Source organism: Chanos chanos, chromosome 5, assembly GCF_902362185.1.
Source record: "Chanos chanos chromosome 5, fChaCha1.1, whole genome shotgun sequence".
NCBI lineage: Eukaryota > Metazoa > Chordata > Actinopteri > Gonorynchiformes > Chanidae > Chanos > Chanos chanos.
Window position 1 is genome coordinate 3,183,920 of NC_044499.1, and position 25,622 is coordinate 3,209,541.

The 25,622-nt window shown below is 43.8% G+C and overlaps 1 protein-coding gene across 1 annotated transcript; it reads right to left on the reverse strand.

The window, feature by feature from the left end:
• Positions 1–7,215: 7,215 nt before the first annotated feature.
• Positions 7,216–22,590, reverse strand: gpsm2 (G protein signaling modulator 2). The gene is made up of 14 exons (XM_030773162.1): positions 22,547–22,590; positions 19,066–19,287; positions 18,534–18,669; positions 17,619–17,758; positions 17,200–17,323; positions 16,697–16,812; positions 14,416–14,571; positions 13,123–13,231; positions 12,100–12,229; positions 10,138–10,214; positions 9,373–9,549; positions 8,400–8,559; positions 7,991–8,211; positions 7,216–7,472 (listed from the first exon to the last, which is right to left on the reverse strand). Exons 1-14 carry the CDS (start codon positions 22,582–22,584, stop codon positions 7,305–7,307), a joined length of 1,974 nt encoding a protein of 657 aa, XP_030629022.1. The 5' UTR covers positions 22,585–22,590; the 3' UTR covers positions 7,216–7,304.
• Between the last annotated feature and the right edge of the window lie 3,032 nt (positions 22,591–25,622).

The window sequence follows — 25,622 nt, forward strand, 5'->3', positions numbered from 1 at the left end:
AAGGTCTGGACCAAACAAGGTGGGTGTGAGAGCACCCGAAGATTTTATTGTCTGTTTTATTAAGAAGGGGACGTTACTGCGAACTATTTTTTGCATATTAACTTTAGCGCCACAGCACGCAAAACAGTGCTGCTTGACGCGAATCACTGTTCATTTCTTTCCTGCATCGATCGATTTCTTACCTTCACATTTAAAAGATTTCACAAGGTTAACTTATACTCTACTTGTGGTCACTCGGCACAAAGATACCGGTCGACGCGTTTGTTTGCTTTGCAGCCCCTTTAAATAAAGTTTGCAAGACCAAGAATTCCGAACGAACTTGTAGCTGCCTATTTCACCTGCACCAGAGCATCCACTTCTTGGACAGTGTTGTTGGCAGGGCGGCCAGAGTGAATTTTGCTGCTCTCGCCACTGCCGTTGTGAGTCCAGGGTTAGGTACGAGTCACCGGGGATGTAGAACCAAATTTTGGGCCCAAGACACAGCAGTGTGTCCCTCCTCACCCCCACCTTATTTCTAAGGCTTTTGGAGGGGCCCCCCATCCAGGCAAGGCCTCAGTTTGTCAGGTCCACCATTACCCGTGGACCGACGCCCCAGCGAGTCACTGCTGGCATTTAGCATTAAGTCTAGAATGAAAAATCTGGGAAAGCCACCCCCCACTAAGTCTAGTGTGGTACCTTATTAAGCAAGTGGGTTTCAGTTAAGAATGCTATGTCTGTTTGCAGCTTTAATAAGTGTGAGAACACTTTTTTTACGTTTTACTGGATGGTTAAGGTCTTTGATATTCCAATTAGTAAAGTTAGTATTTGCCCACCCTGATCTAATAGTATTAGGGACCGCCATATTCCGGTATCAATGATGACATAATAACAGCCTGACTAGAGACAGCATGGTCCTAAAACATTCTAAAGAGTAACAATTCTCTGTAATGTTGTGGAGTTAGTCAATGTCGGACGACGTGAAGAAAACAGAAAAGCAAGACAAGACTGACCTCTCCCCAACTGAGAGGCTGCATAAAACCCCCAACCGAACGCTGTCGTGTAACGTATCAAAGCTTAGCTTGTGAGACCGAGCCTCACTAGAACTGTACGAACATCAGAACAAAATGCTGCAGCTAAACTCAGCTGTAATCAAACATAGAACACACTCTTTAAATTTCCAAACTAGGGCCTAAGTTACGTACCACTTCATGTGGGCAAAGTCAGGAGGGTAGCCATCCTGCCAGGAAATTCCTAACCCAATCATGCATTAACAAAGCACTGCCAACCCAAAATGAAAATTTAATATATTTAATATTTACAATCCTGCACTGAATACAATCTTGCACTGAATACTTGCACATAGCCTCACTACCTCATACTACCATTTATGCCTTCATTATTATTGCTGTTCATTACTGATTGTGCTTGGTCAGTATTAGCTTATAATTAGTGTCATTTTTAACAAATTGTATCTTTGGAATAAACTGTTGTCCTGTTTGTTTTCGCTGCAAAATTCACTGAATGCCATCCTCTGCCAATAAAATACTCCCATTGCTTTCATCAACCTGGTTGTTTCATGAGTGTCACTTAGTAGTGTAGTTGTAATACATTCGTAGCACTATACAACTAAGGCTGTAGCACAGCGTTACAACTGGATTATTCCATAAATTTTAGTAGTTTGATACTTTTTCTGAATCTGATTTTCTGTAACTTTTTTGATAACCCTATTGCACCTACAATATACCTCATTAAGTGGCTAGTAAGTGAAGGTCAACGGTAGAAGAGAGGATGATGTCTGTATTGTGGATGCTTGAATTTGCATTCTTCTGTGTATCTCTTCCAGGTTTGTTTTTGTGTGTTTTTAATAACAGTGACCATCTGCATCGAATTATGGAGTAAGGTTTCCTGGTCCCGTCAGTTCAAGCGACTGTTTGTCATCAGTTTTCTGTGTAGCATCTTATGGAACTGGTATTACCTATACAAGGTAAGGTGAACCAGCCTCTGCTCTTCATTTCTTGAATATATATTGGTAGCAAACAACAGCTATGTGTGTGTGTGCGCGCGCGCGTGTGTGTTTTCTTTCCATTGCAGGCTGAATTTGCTAGCCATATGGCTAAAATTCTACAGATGAAGAACATCAGTCAGAAATGTTTAGGATTGGAAGAGTTCGACTGGTACGACAATGTATGCGGTAAGAAACAATTACTTTCGTCTTCATTGTCGTCATCATCACTCGCACTTGCTAACAGCACGATAAAAAACATTTTTGCAGCGTTTTTCAGACGCACATTTACGATGCAGAGGGATCCGTGTGAGGAGTACCTCAGAGCGATTGTGATTTCCCCTTTATGGCTGGTTCCTCCAAACAGGGTAAATGTCTCCACTTGTCTCCTTAGAACAGTCTGTCCTCCTGTGGAGAGGTGTTTTGAGCGCGTTGATCTTCCATGTAGCAATCGGTCATTTTTAGTGTGTTAATAGTTACACATACACTGTAAACATATTTTAATAAAATCAGAAATACCATAAATACAGGGAAAACATTCAGCAGTCTCTCAGGAGCAGTGGTGGGACCCGTTATAAATTACACTGAGCTCTTATCGTTAATTCCAGTTCACTTCCTTGGGTTTTGAATCAGAGATGGAAGGAGCACCAGCTCAGATCTGGAACTGAATCGCAGATACTGGAAATAGAATTAAGCTTATTAAACTCCATTAAAACACCAGCGTTATTATGTAAACTACAATATCATTTTAAAGGTCATTCCATTTAAAAATGTAGATAAACACACACGCGCACACACACACACACACACAATATCCATATATTATCATGTTTGTTATTATTTATAAAATATCATTATTACAATATAAAATTATATGTTTATAATATATTTATATAGTTTATTATAATTTATTAGTAAATTGCCCCCCCCCCCGTTGTTCCCCCCAGTTGTTGGAATCATTACATTTTATGTATTTATACTTTAATATAACTTTAATTTGTTCATGAGATGACTCAAACCATGATTAGTAATTGTGTTTTGCAGAGTAAAAGTTTATAATATATAGGAACAAAACACAGTAGTGGAGGGCATTACTCACAGACTTACAGGGCTGTCTTGTTGCCAGGCGATCTCTGTAACCTTTGTGGCGTTCGTCACGGATCCACTGGAACGGTTTGGTGAAGGACTAAACCGCCTCATCAGAGCATCACTACAGGACTTGCCTGTACTGTTACACCTCCCCGTCCTCATCCTTGTAATACTGTTACCTCTGGTAAGCCTCAGACACAGACTAACCATGGCAAAATGTTAGCAAGAAAAGGTCTGTGCCTCACCAGGCTCTCGATACATTATTTCTCTGACAAACATCCCAGATGATCTGTGTTAAAATCCCACACAGGGATGCCCTACAAAGACAAACCACTGTTACCCCTTTTTCCACTGGCAGTGAATGGGTTCCGTTCTGGTTCGTGCACCAAATTTTGAACCGTTTGGAGCATTTCAACCAAACATAAATTGGTTTGGAACCTGAAAAGTTGGTTCCCGACTGGAACCAAAAGGTAGCTGTTTCTTCCGGTGCGAACCGTTCTTTACCGCCATCGTACATTGCGCACCGCCCTCTGTTGATAACCAAACTTGGTTACAATGGTTCCACTCAAAACTGGTGGGAACACGGGCTGCTCTGCTAGAAAGCACCAAGGTTCAAAGAATCCTGAATGGAACGGTTCAGCGGGTTCAAGAACTCATTCCCTGTTGGTGGAAAAGGGGTATGAGTGAGCTTGTGTAAAGCCCAGTTCTAGTTGTTTTGCTTAGCTCTTTACTCTCTCTCTCTCTCTTTCTCTTTCTCTTTCTCTCTCTCTCTCTCTCTCTCTCTCTCTCTTTTTACTCTCTCTCTCTCTCTTTCTCTTTCTCTCTCTTTCTCTCTCTCTCTCTCTCTCTCTGTCTCTCTCTTTACTCTCTCTCTCTCTCTCTCTCTTATTAGAGTCATCAGAAGGGATGTTGGAAGTGTAGCATATGAATTTACAGAGTCAAAGCAAGACGTTTTAAAAGTCGCCTGACCTCAAGTTACAAATGCATCAGATTAAAACTCTATCCTGCATCTGTTTAATATCATTAATCACAGAATGCAGTGTTTCACAATGGTGTCCAGTCATAATCAACGAAAAGCACTGACTGCTCTTCATTCATTTTCAGTTTCTTGTGTACAAAAGCAAGCTGACTTGGATCCAAAGGGCACTGTCCAAGAGGTTAGGACGTGCGATTAAAAGGGTTGTTCCTCTGCCTGCGAATGAAGGCTAGTGGGTGGGAGTAGTTTGGTGGGGGGGGGGTGGAGGAGTTTCCATGGTGACAGTATAGGAGATCCAGTCTGAGCAACCAGGATATTATATATGCGGGATATGGATGGATGCAGAAGACCATCAGTTTATCTACAAATCAGGGGAAATGGTTAATGGACACAGCCCAGACTTTACCTCCATTAAGTTTGATTTAAAGAAAAAAAGTTTTTTTGTACCGGATTCATACACATTTTTACCAATAAATTTCCATGAATTTTCCATGACTTATTTATGCCTTTGAGACAAAATTTCATGACCATACATTCACTGAAACGTCTGTGTACACATAAAAAAGGAAAAAAATCCATGTAAACATGTATTTTAACAATATATTTTAACTAAAATTAATGACAAGCTAAAATTAGTGTTTGAAGCCGGACATGATAAAATCGCCATTTTCCATGGCATTGCGCGAATTTACATTTCGTTAAGTACAAGCTGCAACTCAGGTCGGAATCTGACGTTTTACCCCACGCAGAGAAGAACGTGACGTGGCTGATCTGCCCGAATATTAAAGTATTGTTTAACCCATATAGATTTTTCTCTGTCGATCTTAACTGTACCATAGAGTTGCACTGAAAAATTCGAAGCTTTGCTCACTGAATTGCCATTCGATTGTGAAATTAAGCCTTCTATGATTAGGATGGGTGCTCGGATGCAGTTTTGCGGTTATTGCTACTGTAATACAAGAAATTTAGATGTCACAGTGGCCTACTTTTATTATCATTTAACATTAACAATTTTGCCAGTAAACACATTTGCACTTTCTGAATTTCAGTAACGGAAGCCTGGTGTTGCTCTCCATCACGGCGTAATAAATTCTCGCATAAACAAGGAACAACGTTCGATCGTGATTCTCAAGTCCTGCACCAAAAAAAAAAGAGAAAGAAACTCTGGTCTGTAATATTCACATAAAATATATTGGGGATACTCGTTTAATGAGAATGTTGGAATATGGGATGGTAACAAGTATTCTTATTGGATGTTTTAATATACTTGATTGTAATTGGTCCGTGGCGCCTGTAATTGAAGTTTGTCGGCGCAGTTTCAGTTGTACGAGAGGGCTTATCTGCAAGACCGTGAACCTGTTTTTCTGAATACAAAATAAATACTTTGAATTATCGCACGTCATTATCCGGAATTAATCGAAGTACATACTGTACAATATATGACATGGTCTGGAAGCTTTTTAAGCTTACTGATGATTAAAAAAAAGCGGAGTGCCAGAGAGATAAAACCCTGTACGATCACTCAGTAACAAATCTGGGAAACCATCTGAAAAGTGTAAGTTTATTTCTGAATTCGTAAAATGGCTATCTGAGTAAATTACGGTCTACAATACCGTTAGTTACGCGTAAGTTTAGTTTAGCCTACTGCGCAGATAATCACTGTATTATTTGTGAATAAAGGTGCAATCTCAGCTATGGGAGGAATGCCAACCTTCGACACCGCAAAGACGGCGAACTCTGGATCAAATGATGTAAATAATGTCTATTAAAGAGCGCCAAACCTAAAGAAAAGTGTGACTTGCAGTTTCTCATATCACATTCATCCTCTCTTTATTCATATTACTGAGTAGAAAGTATTCCGAAACAACAGGCCACAACTATTCGAAGCTTCGCTCGAAAAATGTTCGTTTGGCAAAAAGCCCTACTGAACCACCACATATACTCTATTAAACAGGTATCTATGAAGTAAATTTCCACGACTTTTCCAAAAGTTTCCGAGTTTATTTATTTTTCCAAAACTTTTCCAGGCCTGGAAATTGCTATTTTCAAATTCCATGACTTTTTCAGGTTTTTCATGACCGTACGATCCCCGTTTGTAGGATATCTTACCCATCAACAATATGCACCTTTGCAAAAGTTGCTCTGTTTGTCAATAACCTTACTTGTATGTATAGACACACACACACACACATATATCTATATAAGTAAGAATGAATGACGGGAGGTTGTTCAGCAGCTGTGCACTGACTCTCTTACAGAACACCACCAGAGACTTGACTACATAACTGAGGCTTTATTCCGCGATGGTGCGGTGACAAAAGTGACAGAAAAACACGATCAGTGCTTCTACACAACTGGATGGATGGATGAGGTGTTAGATTCATTTATAATCATCACTTTTTTTTTTTTCTTTTTTTACTTTCACCTTAAACCCTGAATTCTGACAAACACAAAGAATATTTAGGAGAAAATAGTGCTGCACCTTCTTCACTACATAAAGTATTTTTTTAAAAAAAAACAAAAACATGTTCATTAAAACATTATTTTTCAGGGGGAGGGTAACATGGATGGTTAAAATTGCTTAGAACAATAAAAAGAGATTCATATACAACCCCTGTTGCAGTCCTGTATCTATAGATACAATTCACGTAATGCTTTGCAGTAATCATAAAAAAAACAAACAAAAAAACAAACAACACTAATCATGTCTTCTTAATTCATATAAAGTTACCAAAAGCTTTTCTCACTGTTTCTCACACATCTCGCTAAAAAAAGAAAGAAAAGAAAGAACCGGTATCCGATTAGAAATGAGATATCAAAATATGACTTATTTACAGTAATGTGCATTTGCAAAGGTTGACAGAGTGTCATTGAAATGGGGCAGGCAGAGATGAATATAGAGTCAGCCGTCCTGACGTCACAGTGCTGGACCATGGAACTGCCCTGTGTCTCATGCAGGTCTACAGCACAGGAGACCGAGCTTTGATCTGTGTGTGTGAGTGTGTGTGTGTCTGTGTGAGAGTGTGTGTGTATACCCGTTTTCTTTAAATGTTGTGTGTTTGTTTCGTGTCTGAATGCCGTGATGGGTGTGGGCACGCTGTGCGTATGTTAACTGTCTAGCTGGTGTCAGAGGGCAGCGCAGCTCTGCCTGACGTTGAGTGTTTAACGGTGTGTGTGTGTGTGTGTGTGTGTTGACTGGGACTGTCTGTGTGGCTGGTGTCAGAGATCTGGCGTTCAGCTCTGTCTGGAGTTGGGTGTTCAGCGTGGATCTGTCCTGTTGGCAGTGGAGGGCAGCGTGACGCGCTGTTCGTCCATTCTCTTGGCCTGCGAACGCATGATGAGGCTGAAGAAGTCCTCATCTGGCACCGTGGGGCTACGGGACACGGTGGTGGGCGGGGCACACCGCTGGTCGTCCAGACGAGAGCTCTGCCACACAGGACACAGGACAGAAGGCCGTCATTCAACATACAGAGATTTCATTAGAGCCGTCATTCACCATACAGAGATTTCATTAGAGCCGTCATCCAACATACAGCACAGCATTCAGTCACCTCAGCCATATAAACACATTCACTTTATGCTTTTCTTTTTTCAGCTCAACCTATTTCAGGAGCCCTCTCAGAACAAACAAACAAACACCAAACAAATAAACAAACACCAAACACATATACAAACACGTTAAAAACATGGCGGAGGGAAACATGACTTGCATTCACAGATGTGTAAAACTAATACATAACATACCTGGCAACCGATAATTTGACCATTCCATTCAGTTGCAGAATGTTATAAATCTCATCACAGCATAGAAAAAAACCAGACTCAGGCTGCAAGTCTCGAACCTCAGAAGCACACAGCATTATGTGTGAATGACCCGTATGGAGAGCATTATGATGTTTGATCTAGAGCGTGTTTGCTCTTCTCTCTCCTCTGTCCGCTCTTACTTGGCACTTGACGAGCATGTCGAAGAAGCTGTCGTCCGGTTCGGCCGCCTCCGCGTTGGTCATCAGCTGGCTGAGAACCGACTCGCTCTTCTGCTGGTAGAGTTTCAGTCCCGGTAGACTGCCCCCTGCTGCCCGCTGCTCGTCCATGCGCCTGCCCTGCGCACTCGCCACCAGGCTCAGAAACGGTTCCTGCCCTGGTGACATCGCAGCCTCCGAGAACGCTGCACACAGAGAGAGAGAGAGAGAGAGAGAGAGAGAGACAGAGACAGAGACACAGAGAGAATGAGAGGGGTGGGGGGGGTGTGAGATTTTATTTATTTATATTTACTGTTATATCTACTGTTTACTGGTCCCTTTCTACAGTTCCCTGGTGAACTGAGGTGAACACTAATGAAGGAGAAATCCTCACATTTCTTCATGGTTCTGGGTGGTGAGTTGGATCCACTGGAGGAGACAGACATTCTCTTTATGTCCTGCATCGAACACCTCTGGTCATCCATGCGGTTGCCCTGGAAACGGCTGAGCAGGTCGAAAAAGCCCTCGTCGCCCAACGTCTCAGGGCTAACTCTCTGAGAGAGAGAGAGAGAGGACATAAGAGGGGTTTACTGTGTTACTGACGATGTTTTGAAGGAAACAGAGTAGTGCACGTAACTGGTCGACCAGCGTTAGGTTCTAAAGATCTGTTTTTAGCTCACTCTCAGCTCACTGCAGTCTACCTTGAAAGCAAGGACAGTGGACAGTCAGAGTGTGTGTGATAATGACCATTGAACTCAGAGGACAGTGATGTTGGTGAGGACAGTGGACAGTCAGAGTGTGTGTGATATGACCAGTGAACTATGAGGACAGTGATGTTGGTGAGGACAGTGTACAGTCAGAGTGTGTGTGATATGACCAGTCAACTCAGAGGACAGTGATGTTTGTGAGGACAGTGGACAGTCAGAGTGTGTGTGATAATGACCAGTGAACTATGAGGACAGTGTACAGTCAGAGTGTGTGTGATATGACCAGTGAACTCAGGGGACAGTTATGTTGGTGAGGACAGTGGACAGTCAGAGTGTGTGTGATATGACCAGTGAACTATGAGGACAGTTATGTTGGTGAGGACAGTGGACAGTCAGAGTGTGTGTGATATGACCAGTGAACTCAGAGGACAGTTATGTTGGTGAGGACAGTGTACAGTCAGAGTGTGTGTGATATGACCAGTGAACTATGAGGACAGTGTACAGGACAGTGTGGCCTGTAAAGCCCTTTGAGACTGTAAACAGTGATATTGGGCTCTAAATAAACTTGAACTTGAACTTGTACAGTCAGAATCAGTGCAAATTCTCAGGTTTGCAGCGTTCTCACTCTGACTCAAAGGACAGACATGTTTTGAGACTCACTTTCTGTGCTGGCTGGACCTGAGGTGTTTCTTGTGTGTTACTAGTGTCCTGGACAACTTTAGTCGAGCCGTTGAGTTTGTGTTTCTTTCCCCGGAAGCGATTCATGAAGAAGAGCTTGGAGGACGACCTGGTCATGGTTGGCTTCGACTGTTTGGAAATGACGTCGCTGCTCCACCTCTGACCCTGGAGAACAAAACAAAAAGACTTCTGTTTGTCTTGTCTTTGTCTGATTTTACTGAAACCACATTCACATTGGCTAGTCTCAGTAAGATTAGACATCCTTTTCCCAAAAGAGCCCTGACCAGAACAGCAGCACACACACACACACACACACACTTACAATACAGCAATCAAGAGTCATGTCAGAGGCATGACAGCTGCTCTGATTGGCTCTTCTCTGTTACATTGACGCACCTTTACGCCCTGTTACATTACTGATATGAAATGACTCCTCACTGAGTCTAAATGAGTGTGAGTTTTAACTGGAGCAGTGCTTCTTTCCCCTGGAGATCCACTTCTCTGTTTATTTTGGCTCTCCCTGCTCTATCAGCCGCTTCTGCTACTGAATGACTTGGCAGTTTGCTGACGAGTTGAGTTGTTAGGTGTGGTGTAACTGTCTAACAGACCGTTAAAAAAAAAAAAAAAATGTGATGCACGGTGACACAGTGGGCGGAGCTACAAGAGGTGCAGAGGCGGGACTTGACTTTTTTTTTTCCAAAATCAAATAAAACCTTGGTATTTTATGGGTTCCTTGGCAGCGCTTACATTAGTCTTATCTGGAGTGAGTTTCACCAGTTCCAGATTCTCCATGCTGTGACGTCTCCCTATCCTAGGTCTTGCTCCTGTAAAAAAAAAAAAATTCAATCAATTGTTCAATCAACCAATTGATTGATCAGTCAATCAGCCAACCAGTCAAGTGATGAATGCCTGTGCAGTCGACCGTGTTGACCGTAAAGCTGCGTGTGAGAGGCAGAGCGGTGAGTTTTGTGTTCACAGCCATATCGATCGTGTTGACCGTAAGGCTGCGTTTGAGAGGCAGAGCGGTGAGTTTTGTGTTCACAAACATATCGACCGTATTGACCGTAAAGCTGCGTGTGAGAGGCAGAGCGGTGAGTTTTGTGTTCACAGCCATATCGACCGTGTTGACCGTAAAGCTGCGTTTTAGAGGCAGAGCGGTGAGTTTTGTGTTCACAGCCATATCGATCGTATGGACCGTAAAGCAGTGTGTGAGAGGCAGAGCGGTGAGTTTTGTGTTCACAGCCATATCGACCGTGTTGACCATGTAAAGCTGCGTGTGAGAGGCAGAGCGGTGAGTTTTGAATTCACAGCCATATCGATCGTGTTGACCGTAAAGCTGCATATGAGAGGCAGAGCGGTGAGTTTTGTGTTCACAGCCATATCGATCATATTGACCGTGTAAAGCTGCGTGTGAGAGGCAGAGCGGTGAGTTTTGTGTTCACAGCCATATCGACCGTGTTGACCGTAAAGCTGCGTGTGAGAGGCAGAGCGGTGAGTTTTGTGTTCACAGCCATATCGACCGTGTTGACCGTAAAGCTGCGTGTGAGAGGCAGAGCGGTGAGTTTTGTGTTCACAGCCATATCGACCGTGTTGACCGTAAAGCTGCGTGTGAGAGGCAGAGCGGTGAGTTTTGAATTCACAGCCATATCGACCGTGTTGACCATGTAAAGCTGCATGTGAGAGGCAGAGCGGTGAGTTTTGTGTTCACAGCCATATCGACCGTGTTGACCGTAAAGCTGCGTGTGAGAGGCAGAGCGGTGAGTTTTGTGTTCACAGCCATATTGACCGTGTTGACCGTGTAAAGCTGCGTGTGAGAGGCAGAACGGTGAGTTTTGTGTTCACAGCCATATCGACCGTGTTGACCTTGTAAAGCTGCGTGTGAGAGGCAGAGCGGTGAGTTTTGTGTTCACAGCCATATCGATCGTGTTGACCGTAAAGCTGCGTGTGAGAGGCAGAGCGGTGAGTTTTGAATTCACAGCCATATCGACCGTGTTGACCATGTAAAGCTGCATATGAGAGGCAGAGCGGTGAGTTTTGTGTTCACAGCCATATCGACTGTGTTGACCGTGTAAAGCTGCGTGTGAGAGGCAGAGCGGTGAGTTTCGTGTTCACAGCCATATTGACCGTGTTGACCGTGTAAAGCTGCGTGTGAGAGGCAGAGCGGTGAGTTTTGTGTTCACAGCCATATCGACCGTGTTGACCGTGTAAAGCTGCGTGTGAGAGGCAGAGCGGTGAGTTTTGTATTCACAGCCATATCGACCGTGTTGACCGTGTAAAGCTGCGTGTGAGAGGCAGAGCGGTGAGTTTTGTATTCACAGCCATATTGACCGTGTTGACCGTGTAAAGCTGCGTGTGAGAGGCAGAACGGTGAGTTTTGTGTTCACAGCCATATCGACCGTGTTGACCGTAAAGCTGCGTGTGAGAGGCAGAGCGGTGAGTTTTGTGTTCACAGCCATATCGACCGTGTTGACCGTGTAAAGCTGCGTGTGAGAGGCAGAACGGTGAGTTTTGTGTTCACAGCCATATCGACCGTGTTGACCGTAAAGCTGTGTGTGAGAGGCAGAGCGGTGAGTTTTGTATTCACAGCCATATTGACCGTGTTGACCGTGTAAAGCTGCGTGTGAGAGGCAGAACGGTGAGTTTTGTGTTCACAGCCATATCGATCGTATTGACCGTAAAGCTGCGTGTGAGAGGCAGAGCGGTGGGTACCGTGGAGGTTGTAGTCGATGTCTTTGTTTTCGGACAGGACCGAGTTGTTGGTACTGTAACTTAAACCCAGGACCATCTGCAGGTCAGACACGTTCATACGCGCCGTTAGCTCGCCGCTGCGGTCGCCCGTCTGCAGACGACACGAAACATGTAACGTTAACACATAACACACACACACCCACACACACCCACACACACACCCACACGCACACACCTAGCGAAGAGATTTCTCTCAACGCACAGACACTACTAAATACCCAAAGGGCTCATTTTCATACGGAAACACTTACAGGACAGAAGAGAAATTAACTTTGCACTGTAAGACACTCATGTGAATGCAACTATTAAACAATAGGCAAAAAGTAGATTTTAATTCACAAAAATCAAGGGGGGGGGGCACTACCGGGGGGTCCTTGTCTCTTCAAAAGCACGTTTACCCACATTTACTCGGCAATACTACTGGTTCTTACAGCCCTTTAACAGGAGGAGCATTATGTCATGCTGAACTACAGGGACACATGGTAAAGCCTGAAGATGCCCTCAGCAGATCAGATATTTAACTGGTCTCGTGGGAGACTGGGTTGAACATTACTTCTCTAGGTATTTAACTGGTCTCGTGGGAGACTGGGTTGAACATTACTTCTCTAGGTATTGAACTGGTCTCGTGGGAGACTGGGTTGAACATTACTTCTCTAGGTATTGAACTGGTCTCGTGGGAGACTGGGTTGAACATTACTTCTCTAGGTATTGAACTGGTCTCGTGGGAGACTGGGTTGAACATTACTTCTCTAGGTATTGAACTGGTCTCGTGGGAGACTGGGTTGAACATTACTTCTCTAGGTATTGAACTGGTCTCGTGGGAGACTGGGTTGAACATTACTTCTCTAGGTATTGAACTGGTCTCGTGGGAGACTGGGTTGAACATTACTTCTCTAGGTATTGAACTGGTCTCGTGGGAGACTGGGTTGGACATTACTTCTCTAGGTATTGAACTGGTCTCGTGGGAGACTGGGTTGAACATACCTCTTTAGAGATCTCCAGATGCTTCTCTGCAAAGTGCATGGCTTGGTCGTGATTCCCCAGAGCAGTGTGTGCATTACCCAAACTCCAACAGGCCCGACCCTCCCCAATCCTTCAGAGAGCACACACACACACACACACGCACACACACGCACACACGCACACAAAAACAACACACACACACACACACACACACACGCACGCACACACGCACACACACACGCACACACACACACACACACACACAAAAACAACACACACACACACACACACACACACAAAAACAACACACACACACACGCACACACACACACACACACGCACACGAACACACACACGCACACACGCACACAAAAACAACACACACACACACACACACACACACAGACACACAAAAACAACACACACACACACACACACACGCACGCACACACACACATACACACACACAAAAACAACACACACACACACACACACACACAAACACAAAAACAACACATATGTCAACAAACAGTTGCACTGACCTGCAATCTGTCCTATAAAAGGTTTAAACGCTTCATGGAATCTGAAGCACACAGCATGAGGCTGAGACCCACTACACTAATAGTAATTCTATAATATATCTATTAATCTGTCTATGAGGTGCTGATGCATGACGAGACAGAGCTGGAGAATGTGTGTGTGTGTGTGTCTGTGTGTGCGTGTGAGTCACGGCATGTGAGTACTGAACATATTTTATATCTGAACAATTTGAATTGAATTCTGAATACCTGTCATTAGTTAGCTCTGGTGCACTTGCAAAGGCTCATGAGTTTGAATTGACTGAAACACATGAGGTTAAAAACGCAGCCTACGACACTAAAAAAGTTTTACTGTCAAAAACAGATTTATTACTAGGCTGGCTGAGTCAGTGTCGATGCTTCTGAGAAAACCCAAGCTGGAGCAGAATCAGAGCCTCTGGGTTTTTTTTTGTCCTGGAGAAAAAGTGAGGCCAGACTGGAGCAAGGACTGGGGTGTGGAGTGGAGCAGACGCGCATTGAGCAAAACACTGAGTGGAGTTTCAACACACTCAGCTCAGCTCTGCGCTCTTATGTGTGCGTGTGTGTGTGCATACCTGTCGTTGAGGTCCTGTGCTATGATTAAGTGTTTGAGGTGGTAGTCTATGGCTCTCTCGTAGTCTTATGTGTGTGTGTGTGTGTGCATACCTGTCGTTGAGGTCCTGTGCTATGATTAAGTGTTTGAGGTGGTAGTCTATGGCTCTCTCGTAGTCTTATGTGTGTGTGTGTGTGTGCATACCTGTCGTTGAGGTCCTGTGCTATGATTAAGTGTTTGAGGTGGTAGTCTATGGCTCTCTCGTAGTCTTGCAGGAGTGTGTAGGTGTTGCCCAGACTGTAACAGGCCTGAGCCTCCACTGCACGGTCTTTCAGCTGCCGAGCCAACTGCAGCGCCCGTCTGAACCACACCACAAAAACAACACCACACCACACGACAAAGACAGGGATCAGCGCAGCACAAACGCAACGTGGCAAAGAAAAAAACAAACAAACAAACAAACAACAGATGGGGTCAATACGGCACAACCACAGCAACCATAAAAAGGACGAATCAGAACAAATCTGACAGCTATGACAGGAATAAACAGCCAGAGGAGGGTGGGACCAGCCTTGAGTCTGCACAGTGACTCAGAACTAATTTTATTTTATTTATTTTATTTTTTTTATTTTAATGAAAAATTCCTGAGAAAGAAAAACATTTCACAGATAAAACTGCACTGAAAAGGAATAAAGATCTCTCTGCTGCATAGCTACCAAAACAGTGAGCACAGCTCTAGAGCTGTGTAGACACAAACAGTGAGCACGGCTTTAGAGCTGTGTAGACACAAACAGTGAGCACGGCTTTAGAGCTGTGTAGACACAAACACAGTGAGCATAGCTCTAGAGCTGTGTAGACACAAACAGTGAGCACGGCTTTAGAGCTGTTTAGCACAAACACAGTGAGCATAGCTCTAGAGCTGAGTAGACACAAACACAGTGAGCATGGCTCTAGAGCTGTGTAGACACAAACACAGTGAGCATAGCTCTAGAGCTGAGTAGACACAAACACAGTGAGCATAGCTCTAGAGCTGAGTAGACACAAACACAGTGAGCATAGCTCTAGAGCTGTGTAGACACAAACACAGTGAGCACGGCTCTAGAGCTGTGTAGACACAAACACAGTTTAGTACGGCTCTAGAGCTGTGTAGACATAAACACAGTGAGCATGGCTCTAGAGCTGAGTAGACACAAACACAGTGAGCATAGCTCTAGAGCTGTGTAGACACAAACACAGTGAGCATAGCTCTAGAGCTGTGTAGACACAAACAGTGAGCACGGCTTTAGAGCTGTGTAGACACAAACACAGTGAGCATGGCTCTAGAGCTGAGTAGACACAAACACAGTGAGCATAGCTCTAGAGCTGTGTAGACACAAACACAGTGAGCATAGCTCTAGAGCTGAGTAGACACAAACACAGTGAGCATAGCTCTAGAGCTGTGTAGACACAAACACAGTGAGCATGGCTCTAGAGCTGTGTAGACACAAACACAGTGGGCACGCCTCTAGAGCTGTGTAGACACAAACACAGTGAGCATGGCTCTAGAGCTGTGTAGACACAAACACAGTGAGCATGGCTCTAGAGCTGTGTAGACACAAACACAGTGAGCATGGCTCTAGAGCTGTGTAGACACAAACACAGTGAGCATAGCTCTAGAGCTGTGTAGACACAAACACAGTGAGCACGGCTCTAGAGCTGTGTAGACACAAACACAGTGAGCACGGCTCTAGAGCTGTGTAGACACAAACACAGTGAGCATAGCTCTAGGGCTGAGTAGACACAAACACAGTGAGCATGGCTCTAGAGCTGTGTAGACACAAACACAGTGAGCATAGCTCTAGAGCTGTGTAGACACAAACACAGTGAGCACGGCTCTAGAGCTGTGTAGACACAAACACAGTGAGCATAGCTCTAGAGCTGTGTAGACACAAACACAGTTTGGTACGGCTCTAGAGCTGTGTAGACACAAACACAGTGAGCATGGCTCTAGAGCTGTGTAGACACAAACACAGTTAAGTACGGCTTTGCAGCTGCAGAGGCTCCGACATTGAAAACAAAGGTCAAATTTCAGCCAGCTACATTTTTCAGATATATTTACGTGGGATCCAGGCAAAGTATTGGCCACTGATAGCACTTAATAAATTAACTAACTAATTAATTTCTCTGTTTATTTAAGAGAAAAGCACTTTGCCTATACTGGCCAAATTAACACCACCACTCCCCAAACCTAAAACACACACTCTCACATAAACAGACTCCTACCATAAAGCTAACACACACCTACTCTTATTGTCTTTGGCCGTAGTTCAAGTCATAATGTCAGTATGAATAGGCCCAGGGGGAGCCTGGCATTTTCAGCAGCGGGTCTCAAACTGCCCGCTGTGTGTGGTGGAGCACTGCATAGGAAGGCGTACTTTACTGAGTCACTGACAGTGAAGGTCAAAGTGTCTCAAAGCGAAGAAGAACAGCACAGAGTTTGACTCACTTGTAATGTTCGGCCGCCATTTCAAACTCCCCCAGGAAGATGTAGGCGTTGCCAAGGTTACAGTACGCCCGCCTCTCGGCCGCGCGGTCTCCAAACTCTTTGGCGACGAGGAGACGCTGGAAAAACAACAGCACAAAACAACACAACGTACGTTTTAACTGCAGGCCCACACATCAGACACTCCGACTGTCACCTTGTAGTGCTTTACAACAACCTGCAAATCGCTCCATTACAAGACACGGAGAAGCACCGAAAACAACCTGCAACACGTGGTTTTTTTTTATGTCACAACTCTAAGGCGTACCAACAAATGCAGGACATGTATGCTTACAACATTACAAAAGTATTCAAAGTATTCCACAAAAGTATTCCACAAAAGTATTCCACAAAAGTATTCAAAGTATTCCACTAAAGTACTGAGCCATAGCCACACTGAGGTAAATCTTACTTTTAGTTAAAACCATCAATATTGTCCATGAATCAAAAAAAAAAAGAATACACACCTGCTCATGAGATGCCACTGCTTTCCGGAAGTTTCCAAGCAGGTAGTGTGTATTCCCCAGGTTACCGAATGTTCGACCCTCTGCTGCCCTGTCCCCTAGCTCTTTAACAAGAGCCAGATTTGCCCTTCAGAAAGGTCAAAGAACAAGAAGGGTTACAATCCTAGAAATAATGTCTGGATTTAGGGATTTAGTGTCAAAGGTGTGAGGTTCTCACTAAATACCTATCAGATATAAATCATTTCTGAACTGCTCTATCTCTCTTGTAACAACACACACACACACACAGACACACAGACACACACACTCAGATACAGACACACACACACACACACAGACACATACACACACACACACACACACACACACACACACAGACACAGACACAGACACAGACACACACAGGTAGGTAGCAGACTCACTCGTAATACTCTGCGGCTTTTCCGAGTGCAGTCATGACTTCCTCTGGGAATTCTCCTGGCTCTGCCGCACTCCCGCTCATACTCTTCCCTTTGGCATGGAAGACGTTTCCAAAGTTATACAGCGCCCGAGCCTGTCCCACCTACATCACCAATACACACAACACAGCACCTCTTAACACCACACACACTAACACACACTAACACACAACACCACACACAGTAACACACAACACCACATACAGTAACACACAACACCACACACAGTAACACACAGTAACACACAACACCACACCACACACAGTAACACACAACACCACACCCAGTCACACACAACACCACACACAGTAACACACAACTCTGTTTTACTCCAGATACACATATAAACTACACCATTTCACAGCAAAAGCACAACACCACACCACACACAGTAACACACAACTCTGTTTTACTCCAGATACACGTATAAACTACACCATTCCACAGCAAAAACACAACAACACACCACACACAGTAACACACAACTCTGTTTTACTCCAGATACACATATAAACTACACCATTTCACAGCAAAAACACAGCAGAGACAAAAAACATCACACCACAGACATCAGTGGACGACCTTCTTTGGCCCTGTCTGAGTCTGGCGATTTCTGATGTGAAGTGGTCTATACCTTACTGAGAAACTTTCTCACACACTGCCAGCTCTCAAACTGTATCTGCCATCAGATCTTTCCTCAGAACTTGTTTTTGAGGTTTTTTTGTTTTTTTTTACACAAACAGATCACACACCTATTTAAATTAGATGTAAACAAGAGGCTGCATCATTTTTATTCATACAGGCATAACCACAATGCATGTTTCCATGCAAATTGTATGTAAATGACACTGAATAAAGTAGGTTTTTGGCACTGCTCACCGTGTCCTGATACTCAGACGCAATGTCCAGGTGTCGCTGACAACAGACCACAGCTTCATCAAAGCGCCCCAAAACCTTCAGCGTGTTTCCAAGGTTACCGCTGGCTTTGGCCTCCCCGAGCTTATCCCCGATAGCCCTGATATCAGACCCCGATACAGAGAAAAATGAAGTCACACTGACAGAGATATACAACAACTTATGTGACATGTGAATCAAGGAAGGAGGGGGGGGGGGGGGGGGGGGGGGAGTGGAGTGTGCATACAGAGTGACGAGATGTGCACCCTTTCCATGTCAAATCAGATGAATGAGATGAATGAATGAATGAATGAATGAATGAATGAATGAGGTCAGTCAAACCACGGAAAGTAACAGAACTGAGAAGCTATGCTTTTTGCTGGAGATCTGCATCTAAACAGAGACAGATTAGGAGGTAAAACGCAGAAATAAAAGCCCTCCAGAGATATAGGTAACAGAAACTCTCCTCGACCAATGTGTTCCTCCTCTCCTGTTCCCCTCCTGTTCCCCTGTGTACCTGGTCAAGGTGAGGTCATGGCGGTGGAACTCCAGAGCCTTGGCATAGTCGTGCAGGTGAAAGTAGGCGTTGCCCAGCTGACTGTAGATGGCGCTGAGCACCTGCAGGTCTTCCGTGCCCACCTGGATGGCTGCGTCAAAGAACGAGACGCCAGCGCCGTAATCGCCCACTTTACAGAGACGCTCCCCTTCCAGAGCCAGCTCCAGACAGGAGGCCTCCATCCTGCAGGGGGCAGCAGAGATATTGTCAGACAGTGCAGCAAAAGGGGACAAACCCATAGTTCATTCAGTGAAATGTTAAAACAGGTAACACAAGGATGAAACAAGTCTTATACGCTAGGGCAGTCTTTCGGTGGCCTGCTGTCTTCCATACAATGGCAACCACGGGCAGGTCATTCAGTTTGTTCAATTGAGGACTACGTAACCTATGTATATCATGTTCCTGTTTTTCCAGTTATGGTCACCTAGGGTCATTTTGGGGGAGACCTTTGACCTTACCATAATAAAGCTGACTGAATATTTAAGCTCAAAGGTCTAAAATTTGGCGCATCTGACTATCAAAACAGGAAAAAAGGACACAGTTGGTCTAAGACTGCCCAGTAAATTCAGGTGAAGACTTCAGGCTTCTGTCATCTCTAGAGATGATGTGTGGATGGGGGAGTCCAGAACCTGTGATTCACTGGTCACCTTTCAGAAACAAAGATAGGTGCCAAACAAGACTTTCACAAAGTCTTAAGCCTAAAACAAAGGTTTACAACTCCACCTTGTTTACAACCATCTCATACAACTCAAAGGCATCAGCTACTCCATGAGACAGGATTTCTCAATTTGTTGGAAAATTTAGAAAAAGTAATAAACTGTACGATGGAGAAACAGCAAAGGAACATTACTGTTAGAAAGTCCTTATGTTACCCAGCTAAATGAGAAAGCCTGCTTCATAGAGTAACCCACATGAATTTACTCTAAATCCATATCGAAATAACAGAGTTCTTCTGGCTAACCTTAACCAAGACGCTTTCGACACATCTGAACACAGCCAAGACAACACACTCCTAAACACAGCCTAGACAACACACTCCTTAACGCAGCCAAGACAAATCAAACTCTCAAAGCATGTCATTAGCAAGCCTAGCCACACACCCGCTGCCCTAAACAGAGTCTAGCCCAACCCAAACCCAAGAGTACTCCCTTCTAAAACTGCCCGTGTCTAGGGACATGGTACGTCTTCACAATATGGTCTATGTGGTCATGGGACGCGTGCCAGTTTTTGGGGGAAGATCTAACCCACACCATCTTTAAAAAAAAAAAAAAAAAAAGAAAAAAAAAAGTCCAGAGGAGACAGCCTGGGGGTCTCAGAGAATGGGTGGATGAATGATGTGTTTTTTTTTTTTTTTGCTGTGTTATATGTTTGTACAGTTACAATTAAAAACAAAACAAAACACAAAACCAACTTGGAGCCAAATAAATGAGGTGAGGGATGGAAATGTACTCAGTTCCTCTTCAGCAGCAAGGTTACGGTGGACTTTGCATTGTGGTCAAACACACTGATGTGTGTGAGGAAAGGTTAAGTTATCTTCCTCCACCTGTTGGTCAATAAATCCATAAATAACCGCCACACGCCGTCAGGATCATTCAAATACGGTTTTCCTCGCCTTCCCATTAATCTGCTTTATTGAGCAGAGCTGCTGTCAACACAGCTCGCCTGTCTGTGTCACCACGTCTAAACAGCCCGATGGAGCGTCACGTAAAAAAAAAGAACGATGACATCACCAAGCAGCATCACTTTGTTCACACACATCTATTTGACTCACATCTGAAACAAAACGTACATGGAAACAGAGAGGGTGGATACTGGAACAAATGTTAGCATGTACTGTAGGTTTAAACCATTACAAGATCAGAGAATGCAAACGGCCAAAGAAACTGGGTCTAATCTGAGAGCCCATTCTACAACCTACAACAACTGAAATTCACATTCAAACTCAAAATTACTCACAAGAATTTCCTAACAAGAACTCAAGTTTATCAAAGGCACTACCGTAGCATCTCTCTTTACAGCATGGCAAACTGAATAGTGGCACACATGTCACATTGCTATGCTAACACCCTACCTTCCACCTTTGGGTTTGAAACAGTCAAAACACATCTGACAGGCATGTATGACACTTTTAACTGGTTGATTATTTTTTAACCAGTTCGGCAAGGCTCTGCCAACATGCCTGTAAGCCCTGAAGAGTAATCCATGGGGGGTTCTGTCCCGCAAACCAGTCTGCTTAAACGGACAAACATAGCGAGGAAAAAAAAGAGCAGCCAAAAAACTCCCACTAAGTCCTTCGGGGAACAAACAAACATAAATAAACTACTGTCCTTTTAAAACGCATTTTGCAGGTCATAGGCTATTCTATAAGTATTCCACATGGCACATAACATGGTGACTCAGAGGAGAACAGAGGGTGAAATTGGCTTTCCCAGAGAACAGTGGTCAGCGTTTTTCTCTGCTAATCTGATTGTCTGTCACCTTTCCAATGTCATCTGTAATTAGGCAGAGCGCTGGACACTCCGCTGATTACAGTCTGTTGTACGCGGTGGACTTTTGTTCAGCGACACTATAAGCCCTTTTAAATCTGAGCCGATTGGAGTTTGAGTAAAAGACCAATAAACTGATTTGACACATCATGTAGCACTGTGACTACAGAAAGAAAGAAAGAAAAAAATGGGGGATGGGGTACTACAAGTGTCAAAAAAGAGAGAAACAAAAAAAGCAGGAAAAAAAAGTAGCATCCAACAAGTTATGGATATAGGTTTGTGTCAAAGCGCAGTAATACTGAATGTAGCAACTAACTGAAGCGAATGAATTTAAAAGACACAACTGGTTTCAAAGTATTCTTGGCAAACAAACACACTATAAGTCCCCTAAGTACATAAACTGCCCAAGTCAAGTTCTGGAGTGGAGGAACATGCCTGATAGGCAGGGGTTCATGTTTATGAGAGAAAGGCATAGGGGAAATTCAGACACAAAAAACTCACTCATTAATGTTTCACTGTAGCATGAAATATTGAGGAGGCTGATACAGGCTGCTCCCTTAGAGCTTTGGAAACACACCTGCTACTGCTTCAATTCAACAGGAGAACCCAGCACAATACAGACAGAACAACAGTGTTCCATCTCATTTCACTGGGCTTCAGCGGTCTGCAGCAGCCAGGCACCCCGTCACTGCGCTGAGTAACAGCTGTGCAGGGAGCTCTTTGAGTTTCGCTCCGTTCAAACCATTAGGAGAAGTCCACTTAAATTTAAGTCCCCGTTTCATGAGGGTGGCTGGTACTTCAAACGCTCTGCAAATGAGTCAGAGACTCATGCACAGTGAGCAGGGCTTGGAAGTTTGCCCTCTCCTCGGCACTGTCTGGTCTGGGCTGTCTGTTTAAGAGTGTATGGATGGGACAGGCGTGGAGAGGGGGAAGAGAGAGTAGGTTTGTGTACCCACCTGTAACGAATGTGAGAGGATCGCTCCTCATCTCGCATGCTAACCAGAGAGCCACTGGCATCCATCGAAGTGCATAATATGGAGGAAAATCCAATCAAAATCCGGAAAATGGTCAAGAGAGATGAATTAAATAAAAACAAAGCAAATGAAAAAAAAAAAGAAGAAGAAAAAAAACCCAAAAAAAACCAAAGTAGTCCAGGGCAGACGGTCACTTTAACGTTGAGAAGAGGTGTCACAGAAAAGTCCTAAATGTCTCTCCCAACTCGTGTCCTTGGTGAAGCTCTCGGGGTGAAACAAAGTAGCATAGCCTGCGTCAGAAACGACACTTCCCAAGTCTTCACTCCGCCGTGCCGATGGATTTGGGCTGTGTGTGTGTGTGTGTGCTGTGCGCGTGCAAACGTTTGGGTTTTTTTTTTTTTTTTTTGGACACTCGTCCAGAACTCTCTGTGAACAGAACACAAGATGGCAGTGTGTGAATTCTCAATCTGAGCATAACGCCATAGCAACACCCACAAAGCAGCGTGCGCATGTATGGCAGGCAGACAGAGTTTATCTCTGTGTTTGTGTGTGTGTGTGTGTGTGCACGCTCTTGCAGGGTGGTGTGCATGCATGCATGCGTGTGTGTGTGTGTGTTTGCTCAAGCAGGTTGGTGTGCGTGTGTGCATATGTTCTCACAGGTACTTGTGTACCTAGGTCCATGCGGGCGTGTCAGCATGCGTATCCGTGAGAGCTGAATCAGAGCCATGCGTTTTCTTGAGTAAGAGCTTGTGAACTTAAGTGTTTCACACAGTTGTAGCCGACTTAGACACACGTCCCAGAGGCTTTTCTGGAGCACTCAGCCCACATCTATACGAAACGCTAACATAACCATCCCAGCCTGTAGATTTTCCGATCGTGACAAATTTTTTTCAGCGTTCAAAGAGAAAAATCACAAGCAAAAATCATCCGCCGGCGACGCTGGCTGTGTGTCAGAATGAAAATACACCAAAGAGAAAGGGAGAGAGAAAGGAAAGAAATGCCCAAAAGCTGCCAAGACAAACCCCTAACAACCAACCCAAGACCCACATCCCAAAGCCGTAACGTCTGGCCTTCCTCAGAGCACAGCCCTCACAGACACTGCTCTGTCATTAAACTTCAGCATTCGTCATTGCAGGGGCTCTTATTACAACATGTTAGCTATGAGGATGAGCACTTTTTTTTTTTTTTTCAATACTTTGGAGAGCATTTGTGGTTCAAGAAGATGAGAGATGAAGGATCTGTTTCTTGTCTGTATATAGTGCTCTGTAGTCATCTGTGTTGCAATTTTAAAAGAAATGTGCAACAAAACATTTAAAAGAAATCTTGTTTTTTTTTTTTCTTTTAGATGTGCTATACCTCACAACTCTGTGATCTAACGACTCATTCGTCCCTTAGGGCCAGTTCACTAAACTTGTTTTGATGGCAAACTCCTATAGACCTTGGGGTTGCAATTGAAAAACATTATTATTAATAATAATAACAATAATAATAATAATAATAATAGTAATAATAATAATAATAAAACAAGCTCCTCATGTTTATTCTGATGTCAAACATAAAGATGAAAAAACTTGATCTGTCATTCACACAGTTTTACATACAAACAGCGCTGTGTTTTTGAGACGATAATTTTCTATGGGAAAATGAAAGAAAATGCCTGCGAAGTTCATATAATTATAATACGCTGTGGAGACCACATGCAGATGTTGGTCGAAACCCCCAAAACCCTGAGTCAATGTATCATTATTCTTACGCCACACAGGCTTCATGGGGCTCTGCAAACAACCGAAACACACTGGAGTTTCCTTGACTGAAATTAGGGCGTGCACACACACACACACACACACACACACACATGAACCCAGACATGACTCAGCCTGATGAGAAAGGGGGAAGGGCATCTTCAAACATCAGACCTCAATGACACATTGGATATGACGAAACAATATAGGTACACTGCAAGCAACACAAATCCAGAAAAGGTCTACGAAAACTTTGTAGTATTCCGCTGAAAAGGTTACGGGTGACTCTCAAATCAATCCAGACAGGAATGGGACTAATTTGATGGCAGAGTGTTCTATACATGTAATTTATGAATGTCTTTCTGTGTAGACTTTTCCAGTGCAGTAAGCCAAGAGGGTGTGTAGGGTGGTTACAATACCTTACTGTGCAAGTCGGGGGAAAAAAATGGAAAAGACAAATGCTGTTCTGAACAAGTGTGAAAGCTGAATTTCTAGATCAACAACAAGCAGATTCTCGCAATTAAACGACGCGTGATTCGCAGTGCCAACATTAAATTCACCAGAAAGCCTTGACTTTGACGGGTCAAGCTGCGTGGTAAGCAAAGGCACAAATGCGATAATGTAAATTACAGGACACTGAAGTGTTACTGACCTGAAATATCGGTACTTGAGCAGCTTGAACCGTTAGAAGACCTGAAAAATAGGACAACTGATTTATATCCACGAAGATTTTCACTCATCTAGATCATAAAAGGTTCAGTAGAAGTGACTCGAATTTACTACTTATTAATAAAATGTACTACTACTAGTCAAAATGAATGATTTGGTGCGTTTGAAGAACCTCGCTCCATTCCACATTTCTATCCGTAGTTTAGAATGCCGTAAATGATATAAATTAATACACCGCTATATGATTCAAAGTTAATCCTGCTTCGGTCATACACCTGAACAAATTCGGTCATCCTCTGTTTTCCCCCCCTGCGGTTCACAGATGGCTAACGCTAGCAAGTTAGCAGGACTACCAAAATCCCACAACAAACATGAAAGTTGAAACTAAGTTGAAACAAACAAGGCTCATTTTCACCAGAGTAGGACTGTATATTTAACTGATTAGCAAATAAATGCTAAAGGCCACACGAATAACCCTGTTAAAGACATAAATCAGAGTTGACAAGCGCTAAGAGGTGGCCGGGACAGTGGGAACTAGACAGCCCTGGTTAACGTTCGTTAATGGGTTACTACAAACCCCTAACAGAAAACTGCAGATACTTACGAGACTTTTCACTTCTTGCCTTTCCCACTGTTCGCTTCCTCTC